At 39.6% G+C, this 14348-nt stretch overlaps 2 protein-coding genes across 2 annotated transcripts in view; both read right to left on the reverse strand.

The window, feature by feature from the left end:
• Positions 1-14348, reverse strand: part of LOC121317660 (1-phosphatidylinositol 4,5-bisphosphate phosphodiesterase beta-1-like) — a 330252-nt gene that overhangs the window by 115157 nt on the left and 200747 nt on the right. The window lies entirely within an intron of this gene.
• LOC121317053 (serine/threonine-protein kinase NLK-like) lies at positions 7051-12193 on the reverse strand. Its single transcript, XM_041252625.1, has 5 exons — positions 12060-12193; positions 11298-11383; positions 8848-9057; positions 8284-8385; positions 7051-7785 (listed from the first exon to the last, which is right to left on the reverse strand). The coding sequence occupies exons 1-5, from the start codon at positions 12145-12147 to the stop codon at positions 7561-7563; spliced, it is 711 nt and encodes a 236-aa protein (XP_041108559.1). The 5' UTR covers positions 12148-12193; the 3' UTR covers positions 7051-7560.

The raw sequence follows: 14348 nt of genomic DNA on the forward strand, positions 1-14348 counted from the left end.
CACAGTTTACTAATGAGTACCTCATTACCATGAACCACTGTTATTAATCTATAGAATAGAATAATTTGAAACATTTGCCCAAAAGTCACGTCTGCCTGCATTGTGCTCTGAATTGTGTTGAGATCTTGTGCTGTTTCACTAGAGGTGACATGAACTGACAGCAAAGAGCACCACGTTAAAAAAAATTGAAAGTGGCTTTGTCAAGCATTGTAAAAACTAGAACCGTAGCGATACTTTACTTTAATGCAGATATTGTCATTGATAATACAAGACTTGGAGAAATATATGGGATGCAATAACAGCTGTGTGTATTTTGGGTTTGTTAGTGCAGAATCAGTACAATCTATCTATTTTGTATTAACTGTAGGTCAGGACAGAGTCTCTTAACACTGAGGCTGAGGACAAGAACAGCATTTCAAGGCCCAAAACATTTTTACTGAAGGACATATGCCGAGAACTACACCTAAAAAGGAGAAATATATTGTATCGATCTCGGTTAACGCAGACAGGTGCATCACACAGGGCGAGGCAATCCACACACAGGCGGAGGGCGGGAGAGAACCTGGGACCTCTTGCACTAAAGCATAGCGCTGATACCGCTGTACAAAAGAGCCGGCTCCTCCCTGCCAAGGAGCGTATATAGGGCTTATGTCTCTGTGTGTGATTATGTCACCTATCAGCATTGCTGCTGCCTTCCCCCATGCACGCTACAGTATTATTAAATTCACAAAGTAGACAGATTCAGCCTGAAATTCATCTTTATTGATTTTTTTTTTTTTTTTTTTTTTCATATCAGTGTTGTTTTTGTTAGGCACTGAAATAGTCACTTCTGTTTATCCATGCTGTGACTTGGGACTTTACAGAGACAAGGTCAGATAAACCATTAAGGACAATTGTTTTCTGATCACCATAACCAACTGTAATCAGCTGGTTTTATGCGTCAAGAACTTTGTAATCAAGCCCCTGTCTATCACTTGTTTTCCTTTTTAAAATATTTATCCTCAGTGTAAACCACGTCAAGAGGGGTTTAGCACAAAATTAACCCACAAATTTGTGAATTCTATGGCATTGTCACAGGGCAACAAGACAAGGACCATCGGGCATTACCAATCAACTATATTTGTTAATGATGACACACCCATCCTTTAGTTTTAACACTCATGTTTACTGGATCACTGTGTTGTTGATTACAATATAGGTGCTGGCTCACACAGACCTTATTTTCAAAAGTCTGGACCCTTTGGATATAATGCATATTTCAAAAACCTCTAACAAAGAAAAAAGAGCTGTCGGTATATATAAAACCTTAAGAATTATGAACACATACCACCGTATCTTAAATAAATCAATGTAGCAAATTACTGTACTAAAGAGCACTGGTGCTGAGCTCAGTTAATGAAGTGATCAGGGATTAAAAGTCAAGATACCTTTACCCATAAAAAGCTTTTGTTAATTCCAAAGTAACATTTGTGCTAATATTGAATAATCTTTCTGTGCAAAAATCTTTCTTCTTAAATATATGGGTTTTTTTTTGTGAAGCTAATGTTTTGTTGCTAAGCAATTATTTATGCAATATTGAATTATGATCTTCCCAGCTCCCAGTTATTCCTTCTCATTCTATCATCAGACAAACATAAATGAATTAGGACTACATTATTTGTTCTACAGGCAGCAAACAGGGTGGGATATATGCTAATCGAATATGAAGGCAATTTGGTTATCAGAAACACAGGATACTTGTACTGCAATGTAAATATAATTCATACAAATTCAGCTTTAGATGTAAATTAAAATAAATAACACAGTGATATCTTATTTGCCATTTATTCATCTCAAATCACTACATGGAAAGTGAATTAACAAGATTAAGAGGGATTAACATGTTTTGTTTATCAGACACCATGCATAAGTAGGGAATAGGTACATTCTGTGGGCTTTTTAAATATAAAAGGTAGTTTATTATGCCTGAAGTCACTTAAATTAAATTAAAAATATTTTAAAAAAGCATAATACCAGCCTTTCATATTTGTATTGAAAATACTACAAATTTTTGTGACCTCTGTTTGTATATCTTTTGACACAGGTTTAAGATGGTGCAGGTGAAATTCAGCATACTTAGTCTGAAAGTCTGAAGCCCAATTGAAACCATTTTTTAATAAAAGTACAAAAATGGCGATACGTTTGCCAGACACAAGAAGGTTTTTTTCATGCAGAGAAATACATGCAATGAATGATCAATTACATTTGAAGATACAAAATTGAAGCTGAAACTCCCTTAAGTACAAGGCATAATTATAGAACTACCAGTGCAAATCATGCTGGGTTGATAGAAGTTAATGGATTTTCTGCCAGTGAAGATCTTAAAGCCAGGGCTATTACTTCTTGTCAGTTCTGAGACAGGCAACAGCATCTAAGCAAAAGCAACGGGTATAGGCATCTCTTTAAAAGAGCATGTAAACTAGTTTGCATGCTCTGGGATCAGATTCATTAGACATGACATTACATTAAAGGGGTTGATTAAATCTGAATTCTGTGCGCTCCCTTAGTTAACATAGGATAAATATTGGTAAACAAAAATTCACAATGCTATCCAATAGCTTGGTAGTAAAACAAAAGTGCTGCACAAAAGTGGATATGGCACAACATGTTATGAAAATATATTGATTGTTGTACTTTTTATTGAGTTTTAATTATTTAAAGAGACAGTAACCAAATACCAGCAAGTGTGAGCAGAGCAGAATGAGCCAATTGTACATGGGGGAGCAGAGCGGGGTAGTTGCTGGAGCGGCCGCTCCTTAAAAACACTGAGAAGAACTGAGCATGTTTTATTTTTCTTAAATATATGTTCGGCCATGGAGTTTGCACAAAAGAGTTATAAAAAAGGCAACAAATACAGATGCAGAAAAAGTGTATTTTCCATCATTGCCTTTGGGCCCCGGTGAAACTCATAAAAGTTTGGTCCACTGTCAAACCAAAATTGTTGTACAAACGTCCTGATTCTTTCAAACCAAAATTAGGCACTTTTATGTTTTGCAGACTTGAGAATTGCATTTTTTTTTTAAAAGCTTTTTTTCTTTTATATTGAATGTGATTGGCGTTGCACTTTATAATTCATTATGGAGGGTAAAATATATATTCTATTGTGGAGCTGCATTTGCGCCATATAAAAATGTAAGAAACGTAGTCAGCGTGTCCATCTGTCTGCAGTTATTATATGAACGAACGCGGTTAGTCTCGGTCCGCATCGGGGCTGTGTAGAGGCTGAACTTTGCTTGGGACTCTGAAGGGGGTGTCACACTGGCTCTGACACTCCCGGGATGGGGGATGGGAAACTGGCAGGGATGCACTTGGGCTCCTCATCATGCAACAGTGAACCCTACTGGCCAGACACCGAGCACATTCAGAGTAGATAAGCGCAGGGCTGGTCTCTGTTCTTCGAGATCGGTAGCCTGCCCAACTCTGGTCTGGACTGCTCGGTGTCAAGGCGATTCTGGCTTTAGGCTTGTGAGATCGGAGGACGCTCACACACCATCAAAACGTTTGTTCTGTCTGGGGACTCGCTGTGGTGAAATGAGAAAAAACATAATTGGACATTCCAAATTGGGGGAAAATTCATTCTTCTGAAGAGACTTGGTCACTCTAAATTAAAAATAAATTTAAGTAATTAATTAATTAATGTGGAGCTCTAGAAGGTTCATGAAGCAGTTAACTTTTGCCATTTGACTGTAATACCAAATAAGTGCAATAGAAAACTGGCCTCTGTAAAACCAAGCCAATGTGATCAGGACGCTTCATGCATGCATTCTCATCACGAGTCCCTGCCAGTGCTCAGGCTCCTGAGTGCATTAAGGGTCAATGCATTTCTTGTGTTGAGCCACCGTGGAGGCCCTATTATATGTTTAATAGTGTGCTAGTATGAAATCTTTGGAATAATAGCTTGTCTAGCGCTTCAATTTTTCTGCTCAATGAGCAGGTGGAATGGCTCGAACATTCCGTAATTTTTTCAAACCCAAAGTTCACGACCTTTTAGGTAGATAATAATAATAAAAAAAATCTCACAATCAATAATCCAGTGAAAAGAAACTTGACATTTATCTGTGCAATACAATACAAACCCTCACAGCTGAATGAGTATACCACACTGCAGATTTTGTTAATTTGTACTGTCATTGCAAATTGGTATGCCTGATTCAGATACACAACATACTTTATTTTTCATATTTTTTTTAAATGAAATAATAGCTTAAAAGGAGCGATAAAGTCTTTAAAATAAGTGTTTATACCTTTCATACTTGCCTATGGTTCTGCTGAAGACTTTTTGGTACTTGCCAGGTTTTTAAATTTACTTTAATTAGAACGCCCGGTGTAGTGTTAGAAAGTGGTACATAGTCAGAAGTGGACTGGGCCCATTACAGAGAAAGTGATACGTAGTCACACTGAAAGTAGTACGCTGTCAGATTTTGGTACAGGTGCAACCAATTGTGATCTGATAGGTGTTTTCCTATTGTCAAACAGAGGTACATTAACCATAAATTATATATTAATTTTTTTGCAAACTTATAGTGGAAACAGGCTGTCAATTTATCTAAAAAGAAAAAAAAATGTACAAGACCCAATGTATTGCATATGGTAAATATTTGCATATTATTTTCTTAATGGTGGGAAAATATGATACATTAAATTAACAACGATGCAAAAGACTGGAAAATATGACAAATTAAACTAGAAAAGATGTAAAAGACCACACTATTTTATTAACGGTGGAAAAAATATAAATTCCATTAACAATATGATAAATTACATTTAAAACGATGCAAAAGACCAAAAAAAGCATAAGGTACCAGATTTGAACAGACACTTCCCTGCTATCTTAGCAGAAGTTGTTTAGGCATTGCTCACAATGCGCTGTGTATCACTTTTTACCGCGTACCGCTCTCAAATGCATGCTGTCTAGGAATTTAGCATTTTCAGTCACGTCTAATATAATGCACCAACATTGCGGAGAGTTGCTCTGCGGCTGCTCTTGAAATAAAAGAGGAGATGCATCTTGACATAGGCAAAGACAACAGAGAAGCCAGGGCTAAGGTGGATGGCTCAGTACCACTGTAAAAAGTTTCACCCACATTTTGTATTACCTAGTTGCAGTTGTAGTGTAGAATACAGATGCTCGGCACCCATATTATTCTTCATTTCATGGGTTTGAAATAGTTTCTTTTTTATCTGATGAATATCCCCATTCTTCTATAAAACACACCACCTCTAGCATTCAATAGCTTGGTTTACATGCACTTGAAAATCGAATTGTATTTACCAGCTTGTTCTAGAAAGTAAATCATAAAACCCCATTCCCATTTAAAAAAAAAGACCGAGCCACAGACACTGAAACCTCCGTCCACCTGAAGCAGCCTCAAGCGATCACTTCATTCAGGTTTCACCTGGTTCTCTTGCCTACCTCAACGGATTACTCTGCAGTAAATCAGTGACATCGTTTAAATAATTGAAACAGGGCAGTCTAGTCCCTTCGCATGGACGGACAGAATGATGGGATGTTGCAAGCAGAGATATAGATCTGCCACCTTTTTTTTCTTGAACAGTGCCTGTGGTCATGAGCAAAATAATTAAAACCATGAGAACCGAACTCCTTAATAGTACAGCATGAGCTGCAAAGTGCTCCAGCACTGGAGCGGACAGGCAAACAGGAACAAGTGGAGCCAAAATCCCCAGGAGCTGGATTATACAGGCCGTGACCGTTGGACTCAGTTGCTGTCCTTCACTCAGGCTTGGTGTCATATTAAGGAACTAACTTAGGGGATTAAACTCCCACAGGAAATCCTTTTAAATTTTACATAACAGCGTGTCAGATAAGATTCAAATTTAAACACGTCCCAAAAGCTACAGGCTGGCATGCACGGCATCTCAAGTTTAAATTATATATATAATTATTACTACAGCTATCACAATAAACAACTTCAGTAGGTGAAGAACATGTGGTTCTTTTCTTTTTGCTTCAGGCTGGGTTAAAAATATTATTCTCTTCTTCATTCTCGATTTCATGTGCAACTTTGCTAAAACAGCCATGCAATATCCATCTGCCACAGAGAGTAAATAGATCGGGGGTTAAATTAAATTCTCTGGAAGGCAATTGAAAGGAAAAAACACATGTAAATACCCCCCCTTCCCCTTCTATAAAACCTTTTACACAAAATTAAAAAAAAAAAAAAAAAAAAAAAAAACTTTCCCTCCCTTCCAGGGCAGAGCTGATTAAATCCACCAGTCTAAACAGGACAAGGACTAGAGATGAGTTTTAGATGCCAGCTGTGTTTCTTTGCCTGCCCTCTGCATATCGACACTGGAATCTCATAACACACTTCAAATCACGCACAAAGCTGTGTTCAGGGCCCAGAGATGCGTGAGACAGAGACTCGTGGAGGGTGTTACAGGAACTAAAAGCCCCCTCCTTTATGCTAAGCATGTCTCAGAATTAGAAGAGGTAATGAGGTCCCCAGTGTGGAGAGCAGACAGTATCGCTGGATGAAAACAACCCTTTGCACATGGAAGCCGCAGCAGATGGAGCCGAGGGTCTCGGCGGAGACCCATATCTCCTTCCCTGCCCAGAACTTTCCATCCCAGTTCCGAGTGTTTACACAAGCCCCACTCGCTTCTTTGCACCCTTGGGAGATTCTGAGGACAGGAGAGATCTCCACAATCTCTCCTCCTCACCGCGCACAGAGAAATAAAAACAGGCTTTACTCTGTATTCACTCAAATTACTACCTGTCACGTGCATCATCCGTACAAAACAAACATCCTTCAGCCAGCTATGAACCTAGGAAACCAGCACCACCACCCCCACCACCAATATTCAAAGCCAACTCTGCATTCATGGTTGAGAGAGACCAGAGTCAGAACCCAAAGCAGAGAATTACTACTAGAGAACTTTAAAACATCACAGTGACAACTCAACCACTGTCTCTACAAATATACACATTATATATAAGGGAAAGTGTGTCTGAAAACAAACATTGGAGGTATTTATAGGCTTTTGATGCCATGGTAACCACATATTTATTTCTCTTTAAATCTAATGTCATTTTGATGTCAGTCACTAAACTGACAAAACGGTTAAAATACAACATTTTAAAAACAGACATTATATGACTTTTGACTGATCGCTGATAACGCTGCCAAAACAGTAAAGAGGCACTGAACACCCAAACAAGAAAGAGAGAATAAACAGCTTGCTTTCCGTGTTAATATCTTAAAAGCAAACCAAGTGCCTGGCAAACTCTTGCAGTCAAACCTGTCGAAGGCAATTTCAAAACGAAACCGCTGCCGTAAAGGAGGGGTTCCTTTATTTCATACAAAACCAGTCCATCTGCTGACTGACTTGCACCTAAACATACCCCAGCCCTCATTTACTTCTATCTGCCAATCAATAGCCATTACCCACACATTCCATGCTCTACTGGTTCCATCAGCTGGCTGCAAGGTCAGCCAAATGTCAAGAGAAGGGAAAGCAGAGTGGATTCAGGAGCCAGGGCTGGGAACTCAGCTGGCAGAATTAATTAGCAAAGCAGCTGCTTGGTGCGCGGCTGAAGATCCTGCTCTTCAAACTTGACAGAAGCCGGAGCTGCTCATACTCAAAGACAGGAGGCAGAGCTCGAGCAGAATCGATGCGAGTCAGGAACTCCAAGACTGTAGTGCTGGCACAGCACAAAACTGAGAGCAGGAAGAATGCAATACAATGCAAATGCATTTCTATATTGCGCCCTTCACGTCGTGGCATCTGTACAAAGTTAAAAGCAAAAACAAGAGAGATCACTATGCACTCCAGTTACAACCAATTATTACATAAAAGCACCTTAAAAAGCCGGAAGAGCGTTCCACGAGCGAAGTGCACGACAGCAAAATGCTCTGGCTCCAGTTGATTTAAGACGACCTTCGAAGTCAACGATGGAGCACAGCATAGTACAGTAAAGTACAGCACGGTAAGGTACAGTACAGTCACTGGCACAAAGAACTGGTTCATATTTAAGACAAATTATTGAAAACTGCTTCCCTCCCTCTACCCAAACACCACCACAATATACTTCAATTATCAGAAAAGTGATAATATTCTACCTGCAATGTAAATTTACACAGACCTCGGGTAAGCTTGGGTAACACCTTGTATAATCAAGTCAGGATTCAGCCCTCCCATCAAATCCGTGCTTGTGAGTAACAGCATTACACAGCTGTTTATCAGCAGACTGTTTATAGTGTAAATCTGTAGAGGAACATTCACCTGTTTGTGGGGACCCCTGAGTATGTGAGCCTTGGCCCCTTCACATGCTGTTCTCATGGCTTCTAGAGACGGTGATCCCAGGAGGTCTGTGATCAGATCCAGCTTCAAAAACACAGAGACACACGGACTCAGCAACACTAATGCATCCCAATGCATTCACACACTGTATATATGACACTGTTGCAAATCTGTCAAGTTCTTTCTCACCATTTAGAAATAGCCCGGCAGACTGAATTTTTCATTTTAACTAATGCCTCCTCGTCTACAACATGCATTATGTTTTGTTACTTTTGGCTGGACAAAAGTCATGCATGCCACGTTTGTTTCACAATATGCCTGCTGAGAGTCCAAAGCCTTGAAGCTTTGCAGTGGCAGAAATATAAATAGGAAACCCCCCCCCCCCCCAAAAGCCTGACTCATTCCTTTAAAACAAGGTGGAAGAACAGGTTTAAGTTACAGGGAATGACCAGTTTAACACAATGAAAAGATTTGCTAGAAGCAGTTTTACGACCCTAAGTAAGATGGTGAGATCTGATGTGATGTGTAAGATACTGAACCCGCTACCTGCTGAACAGGGCTTTGGGCCTGAAAGAGTATTCTCCTCCCCAGCAGCTCTGCGAAGATGCAGCCAACAGACCAGATATCAATGGCGTTGGAGTAATGCCGGCTTCCCATGAGGATCTCCGGAGCCCTGTAATACTGAGTGACGACTTCCTGAGTCATGTGACGTGACTCATCAAGCTCTTCTACTCTGGCCAGGCCAAAGTCACAAATCTAAAAAAAATAATAATAAATGAGAAAGTTAACTAAATAAAATTATGAATTCAGCATAAGCAGCCGCCATTCACTGATTGCATTTCATTTACGGATTCATCTGCAAATCAACTATCAGCAAGACTCGCTGGTTTATGCATATTTCACGAATAAGCAGCAAAAGCAATAGAATACATGCATTTATTAAGACAGCAATCTAGTGCGTCATCTTGGAGAAATGATTTAACAGCTGTGAGATTTTTGCTGAAAATAAAACTCCCACTGTGAAGCAGTTTAATGCATTACAGTTTTTACTGTGCGCTTAACAAAACACACCTGGGTGCGGAGGCAAGCTTAGCACAGGAAAACCTGGAATGGATTAAACTGTTATGCATCAGGGGTCTTGTTTTCTTATCTACACATGGGGACAGCAGAACAGCACATCACTTGTAAAGCCTGTACTGGGCAAAGAGCAGGTGACACATTCTGGTAGAATACAAACTGGAACAGGAATGGAAATAAGATTCCCATTACACAGCAGTTTGATGCTTTTACTGTGAGTTTAATAAGACACGCCTGAGCTTCTCACTGATACACTGGGGCTAATTCAGCTCATAATAGAACCTGGAATGGGTGAAACTGCTGTGCGATAAGAGTCTTGCTATTTCCTTCCCGGTGGAAGACAGGACGCAATGGAGCACAGGTGATAAAAGCCTGCCCCCAAATGTATGCCTTTGAGAAAAACATGTGGTGCATGACTGAGAATGTCAGGCTGTGTTGCCCATGCAGCAACATACTTAACCAAACAAACTAATTACACATAAGGGATCATGCTAGCCACTAAATTATGGTGCTAGTTTTTTTTGCTTTGTTTAATGCATTTCACCTCAGAGAGGAGGTGGGGGGCGGGGGGGGGGGGTATGCTGTTGCTTTTTGTCAGCTTCCTAGGAGATTTGTCCTGACAGAGTATTCATGTCAGAGGCCTGTCAGCTAGAGCTGAATCAGTGACTCAAGGCTCTGCTTAATCCCTTCTAAATTGTAATAGCAGCGATGGAGAGACATTAGGAGGTACATTTTGTATTACTAATGACAGTCACTGATGAAATCAAGGTTTTAATTAAGCAACCTGTTCCCTCTTGCTACAAGGACATATTACTCTGTGGAAGACAATACTAGTGGGCTACACTCCTGTATATGCAAGTGGCTAACATGGGCTTGGATTCAATTTAATTTACAGCACTGCTATAGCCATTTTATTAAACGAGACTGTTTATTTAAACGTCACGAGGCAAAACCACGGCATATTTAAATGCTATTAAATTGTTTTATTTAAAAAGACAAAAAAAAATAAAAAAATATAAGATTAAGTGAACGACATCTAGTTTAATTTTAGATGCTTTAAGCCACTGTGAGAGGAAATGATCAATATTAGTACATTTACCTGTTTATACACTAAAACTCAAAGTAAACTAAATTAAATTAGGTGCTGGTCATGTTTTCCATCAGCCCGAAGTCATAACGTTTCCCAGCACGAATAGCAACACCCATCATGCAGTCGCGCACGATCACAAAAACAAACTGTACTCACAGTGCAAGCCCTGTTCACTAGGCATCCAGATTCAGATTTATTTTAATGCAAGACAGAAATATGACAATGAGACTGAACACAGACCCTCCCACCCAGCCTGGCGGTAATCCAGGTGCTCAGCCAAATGAGCTAATGGATTAAAAGCCAGCAGGCTGGCTTGTGCTACAGCTTTGAAGCAAAATATAAATTCAGATTTAGGTGGTGTGAAAGCTGGCCCAGTACCCATGGTCTTTCAGCATGCTGAGTATTATTTAACAGATCATTCAATAATGGATGCAGAATTAACCGTGTGGTTGAAAGTGATGATTTGCAACACAAGCTTAAAGAAGCTAGATGTTTACTGTATATTGACAGCAAAGTAAAATAAAACAGCAAAGTGAAATAAAGCTCTTTTTAGGCAGAACCGATGCAAATGGTTTTGTGCAAACCGTTCTGCACATTGCATAGGTTTTTTTTTTTTTTTTGACCTTCTGTTGGTTAAAGTCCCATTTGAAAAACAATAAAAGCATAAAAGCCCAAGAGGAAAGCCTATTCTATGTCCGTGATTCAGTATATACACAACAAGTGTACTTGATAGTTGCAACATGAGACAGTACAAGTATCTTATTCATACTATACACAACACTACTTGATAGTTGTTGAGAACAGTACAAGTAAATGCTGAATAACCAACCTTGAGGACACAGTTGCTGTTAACAAGGAGGTTTCCTGGTTTTATGTCTCTATGCAAAATGCCAGCCGAGTGAAGATACTTCAGTCCTAAAGATCCAAACACAAAACATTAAGATCAACCTGGTTCATGTCAGGACTTGGACGTAAAATACAGTACAGCCTGTAGGTAAGGTGACCTGAACTAACCCCTCCCTCCCAACACAAATAAACCTTGAATCAGGCTGTGGAGCACAAAGTGATCCCGGAAAGACTGTTCACAGAAGTTCGTGATTCCTTTTTTTTTTTTCTTTTATCTGTCAGAATTGCAAGTACAGACTCCCTTGTCTTATGGCAAAACAAAAAAACCCAATGTTCTACAGACCTCCGTTTTAGTATTGGTGCGACAGGTCTGCAGATTATGGGAGGCAGTCTCCAGTTTAAACACTGTTATTAATTACTGGTTGCCACAGGGGACACTGTAGTGGAATGGCTCATAGCCTGGGGGCACACACACAGTCACTGTGTTAGCTCAACCATTAAGGACTATCCTTGTGCATTACTGTCCAACAACACTGACAACCCAGAGCCATTCTGCTAGAGTGGGTCCTGAACGGCACTCATAAAACTCTTCGGAAAATGTTTTGAATGAACTATCGATACAGTGGAGTATGAGAATCCTATGATAGAGTCAGGTTGAGAACAATGCCAAAGGATTGGTGGAACAGAACATAGGCAAAGAACTTGATATGGGTTCAAAAATGGACAACTGAAAGGATTTACTTACCTCTTAAAATCTGATAGAGAAAAACTTTGACATGGTCAGAACTCAGAGGCTGAGGGGACACAATGATCTTATGAAGGTCGCTCTGCATCAGCTCTGTGACGACATAGCTGAGGAGAGAAGCGAGTCAAGGAAAAGAACAGACATGCACACACGCACACGCATGCACACATGCACACACACGCACACACCTCTGCACTGAAACCATGTCTGTGAGCCCAGGACAAAGAAGAGCACTCCTCTTCTGTTATTAAAGCTGACAGCTTAACAGGGTGAACTGCAGCTGTGTGTGCCCGGCCAGGTACAGCACAACAGAGCGCACCACTCAGGACAATTTTTTTTTTAATCCAAGCTTAACTTACAAAAGATACAGAAAAAAGATTTCCATGAATAAAAAAAAAACCTGTACAGAAGCTATCCATTGCCAACAATGAAAAAAAAAAAAAAATCTAAAATCTCCCTAGTCTAGTGTCGTGAAGAAGCAGACATCAGTGAAGACGCTTTTAAACTGCAATTATGTTTCAGTCAACCGGCTACAGTTCCTGCCTTGACAAAGGGTGCCTATTAAGAGAACTGGCACGGTATCCAGATGACAAACTGTGCTGCCACATATCAACAGCAAGGGGAGTTCCTGAAATAGCTGAGTATTAAAGCCCAACAAATTGTATATTCAATTCTGTTTACAAAAGCAAGCCTCGCTTTACTGTACACAGGGAAATTCTCACACCAAGATCTTACAAAACAGCATACACAGTAAATGTCTGTCCAAGTCGTATATGTTCTATCCACTGCCACCATGGGATAGATTCTTAAAGCTATTTACTCTAAATCAGTCATCAGGACAAAAAATACAGAAAAACTTAACTGGGTACGTTTGTATGCTTGATTTGGAGTAACTGGCTTTTGAGAAATCTGACCCTGCCACCTTTTACCGTTGCCCGAGTGATGTGGGAAGGACACACCAGCACAGCAGGTCAGTGTCCCCCAGGCTTGCGTCATTCCAAAGGGTCAGGTTTAACCACCTAAAAATTGATCTGGAAATCCTGAGAATATGATCTGTGTATAACACTGCTGTACCTACAGCGACTGTTAAATAAGAGTTGTTAGTGACACATACAGTCGGACACATATGGTAAGCTTGCAACTCTTGAAAAGGCAGTACCCCTTTATTCTAAACTAACTTAAATAATTAAATATAGCCATGCCATCTATGATACCATTATTTAATTAATTTCAGATACAATGACCAATGCTACTTCTACTGCAGTAAAACAATGCAATTGTAAGACTGAGGCAACTAAGGGCCTTTTACAGCAGTTTGAGCTGAGCTACAGTATAGTATTCAAAGATTCTAAAATAAACACTAACATTGTTATTCAGTGTGATGGGCATGTCGTAGGTGCTGATGTATGAAAGGTAGGAACGGGCACAGTTAGAGTAGGTGTGAGCATTTCAGAATATGGCTACATCTGCAAATGAAAAAGCTTAAGAAAAGACAATCTTTTGTATTGGGAGATTTGATGTTTAAGTAGGTGGTGGGTGTATTTCATTTCAGAATTCCCCATGCTTTTGTTCACTGACACATTGCTATGCACTTAGAAAAATCCCCCGCTTGGGGATTTAGTGGAATTGGCCTACATCCATACTTCCGTATGCATTTATGTCACTAAACAGTTTTGCATATATCTAGATAAATGTTTGAAATGAGATAAGCTAAGGGCACTCTTTAGCACAAAGGGAGCTGTCTGACAGTCCTACCTTTTTACAATTATCTAGAGAACTGTTTATCCAGCTGTAATGGAATTCTGTATTCACAGGTCATTTATTTATTTTGAGAGATAAAGGCATCATATTTGTACTGATTATATACAATTATTAATCTAACAGTACATTTTGACACTTTAGTTGAGCTTTTTCTTTCATTAGCTTTTTGAAGCATTTATTATATAGTTTAAACAATGTACTTTATATTTTGTAGGTCTGATCTATTTTGCCTTAATTGGCAGAACATGTAATAATTTATTAACTAGTTATTGTAGGCTGGACAGTAACACAAAATTTAGTTGATAAACTAAAGGTCGGGAGGGCGGCTCCTACACATTTTGTCATCTTAGTGTAACCTATAAAAATCATATACAGCTATGTAACTCACCCCTCTCTTATGTGTGATTCATTCACATTTCATCATGGAAGTAATCGACTGCTTTTTGGGTGGTGGTCTCTCTCCCGAGCTGTGGTGTCCTTCTCAAGCTTCTTCTAGCCTTCAGCTGCACTCTGCGGTGGTCCCAACCC

This window comes from Polyodon spathula, chromosome 6 (genome assembly GCF_017654505.1).
Source record: "Polyodon spathula isolate WHYD16114869_AA chromosome 6, ASM1765450v1, whole genome shotgun sequence".
Lineage (NCBI taxonomy): Eukaryota > Metazoa > Chordata > Actinopteri > Acipenseriformes > Polyodontidae > Polyodon > Polyodon spathula.

Excerpts from the sequence above, each read along its gene's own strand:
- LOC121317053 (XM_041252625.1), bottom strand. The coding sequence starts at position 12,147 with ATGCAGAGCGACCTTCATAAGATCATTGTGTCCCCTCAGCCTCTGAGT. Across the intron at positions 11,384-12,059 it reads TCTCTATCAGATTTTAAGAG|GACTGAAGTATCTTCACTCG; the intron begins GTAAGTAAATCC and ends TTGGATCTTTAG. Across the intron at positions 9,058-11,297 it reads ACAGCAACTGTGTCCTCAAG|ATTTGTGACTTTGGCCTGGC; the intron begins GTTGGTTATTCA and ends TATTTTTTTTAG.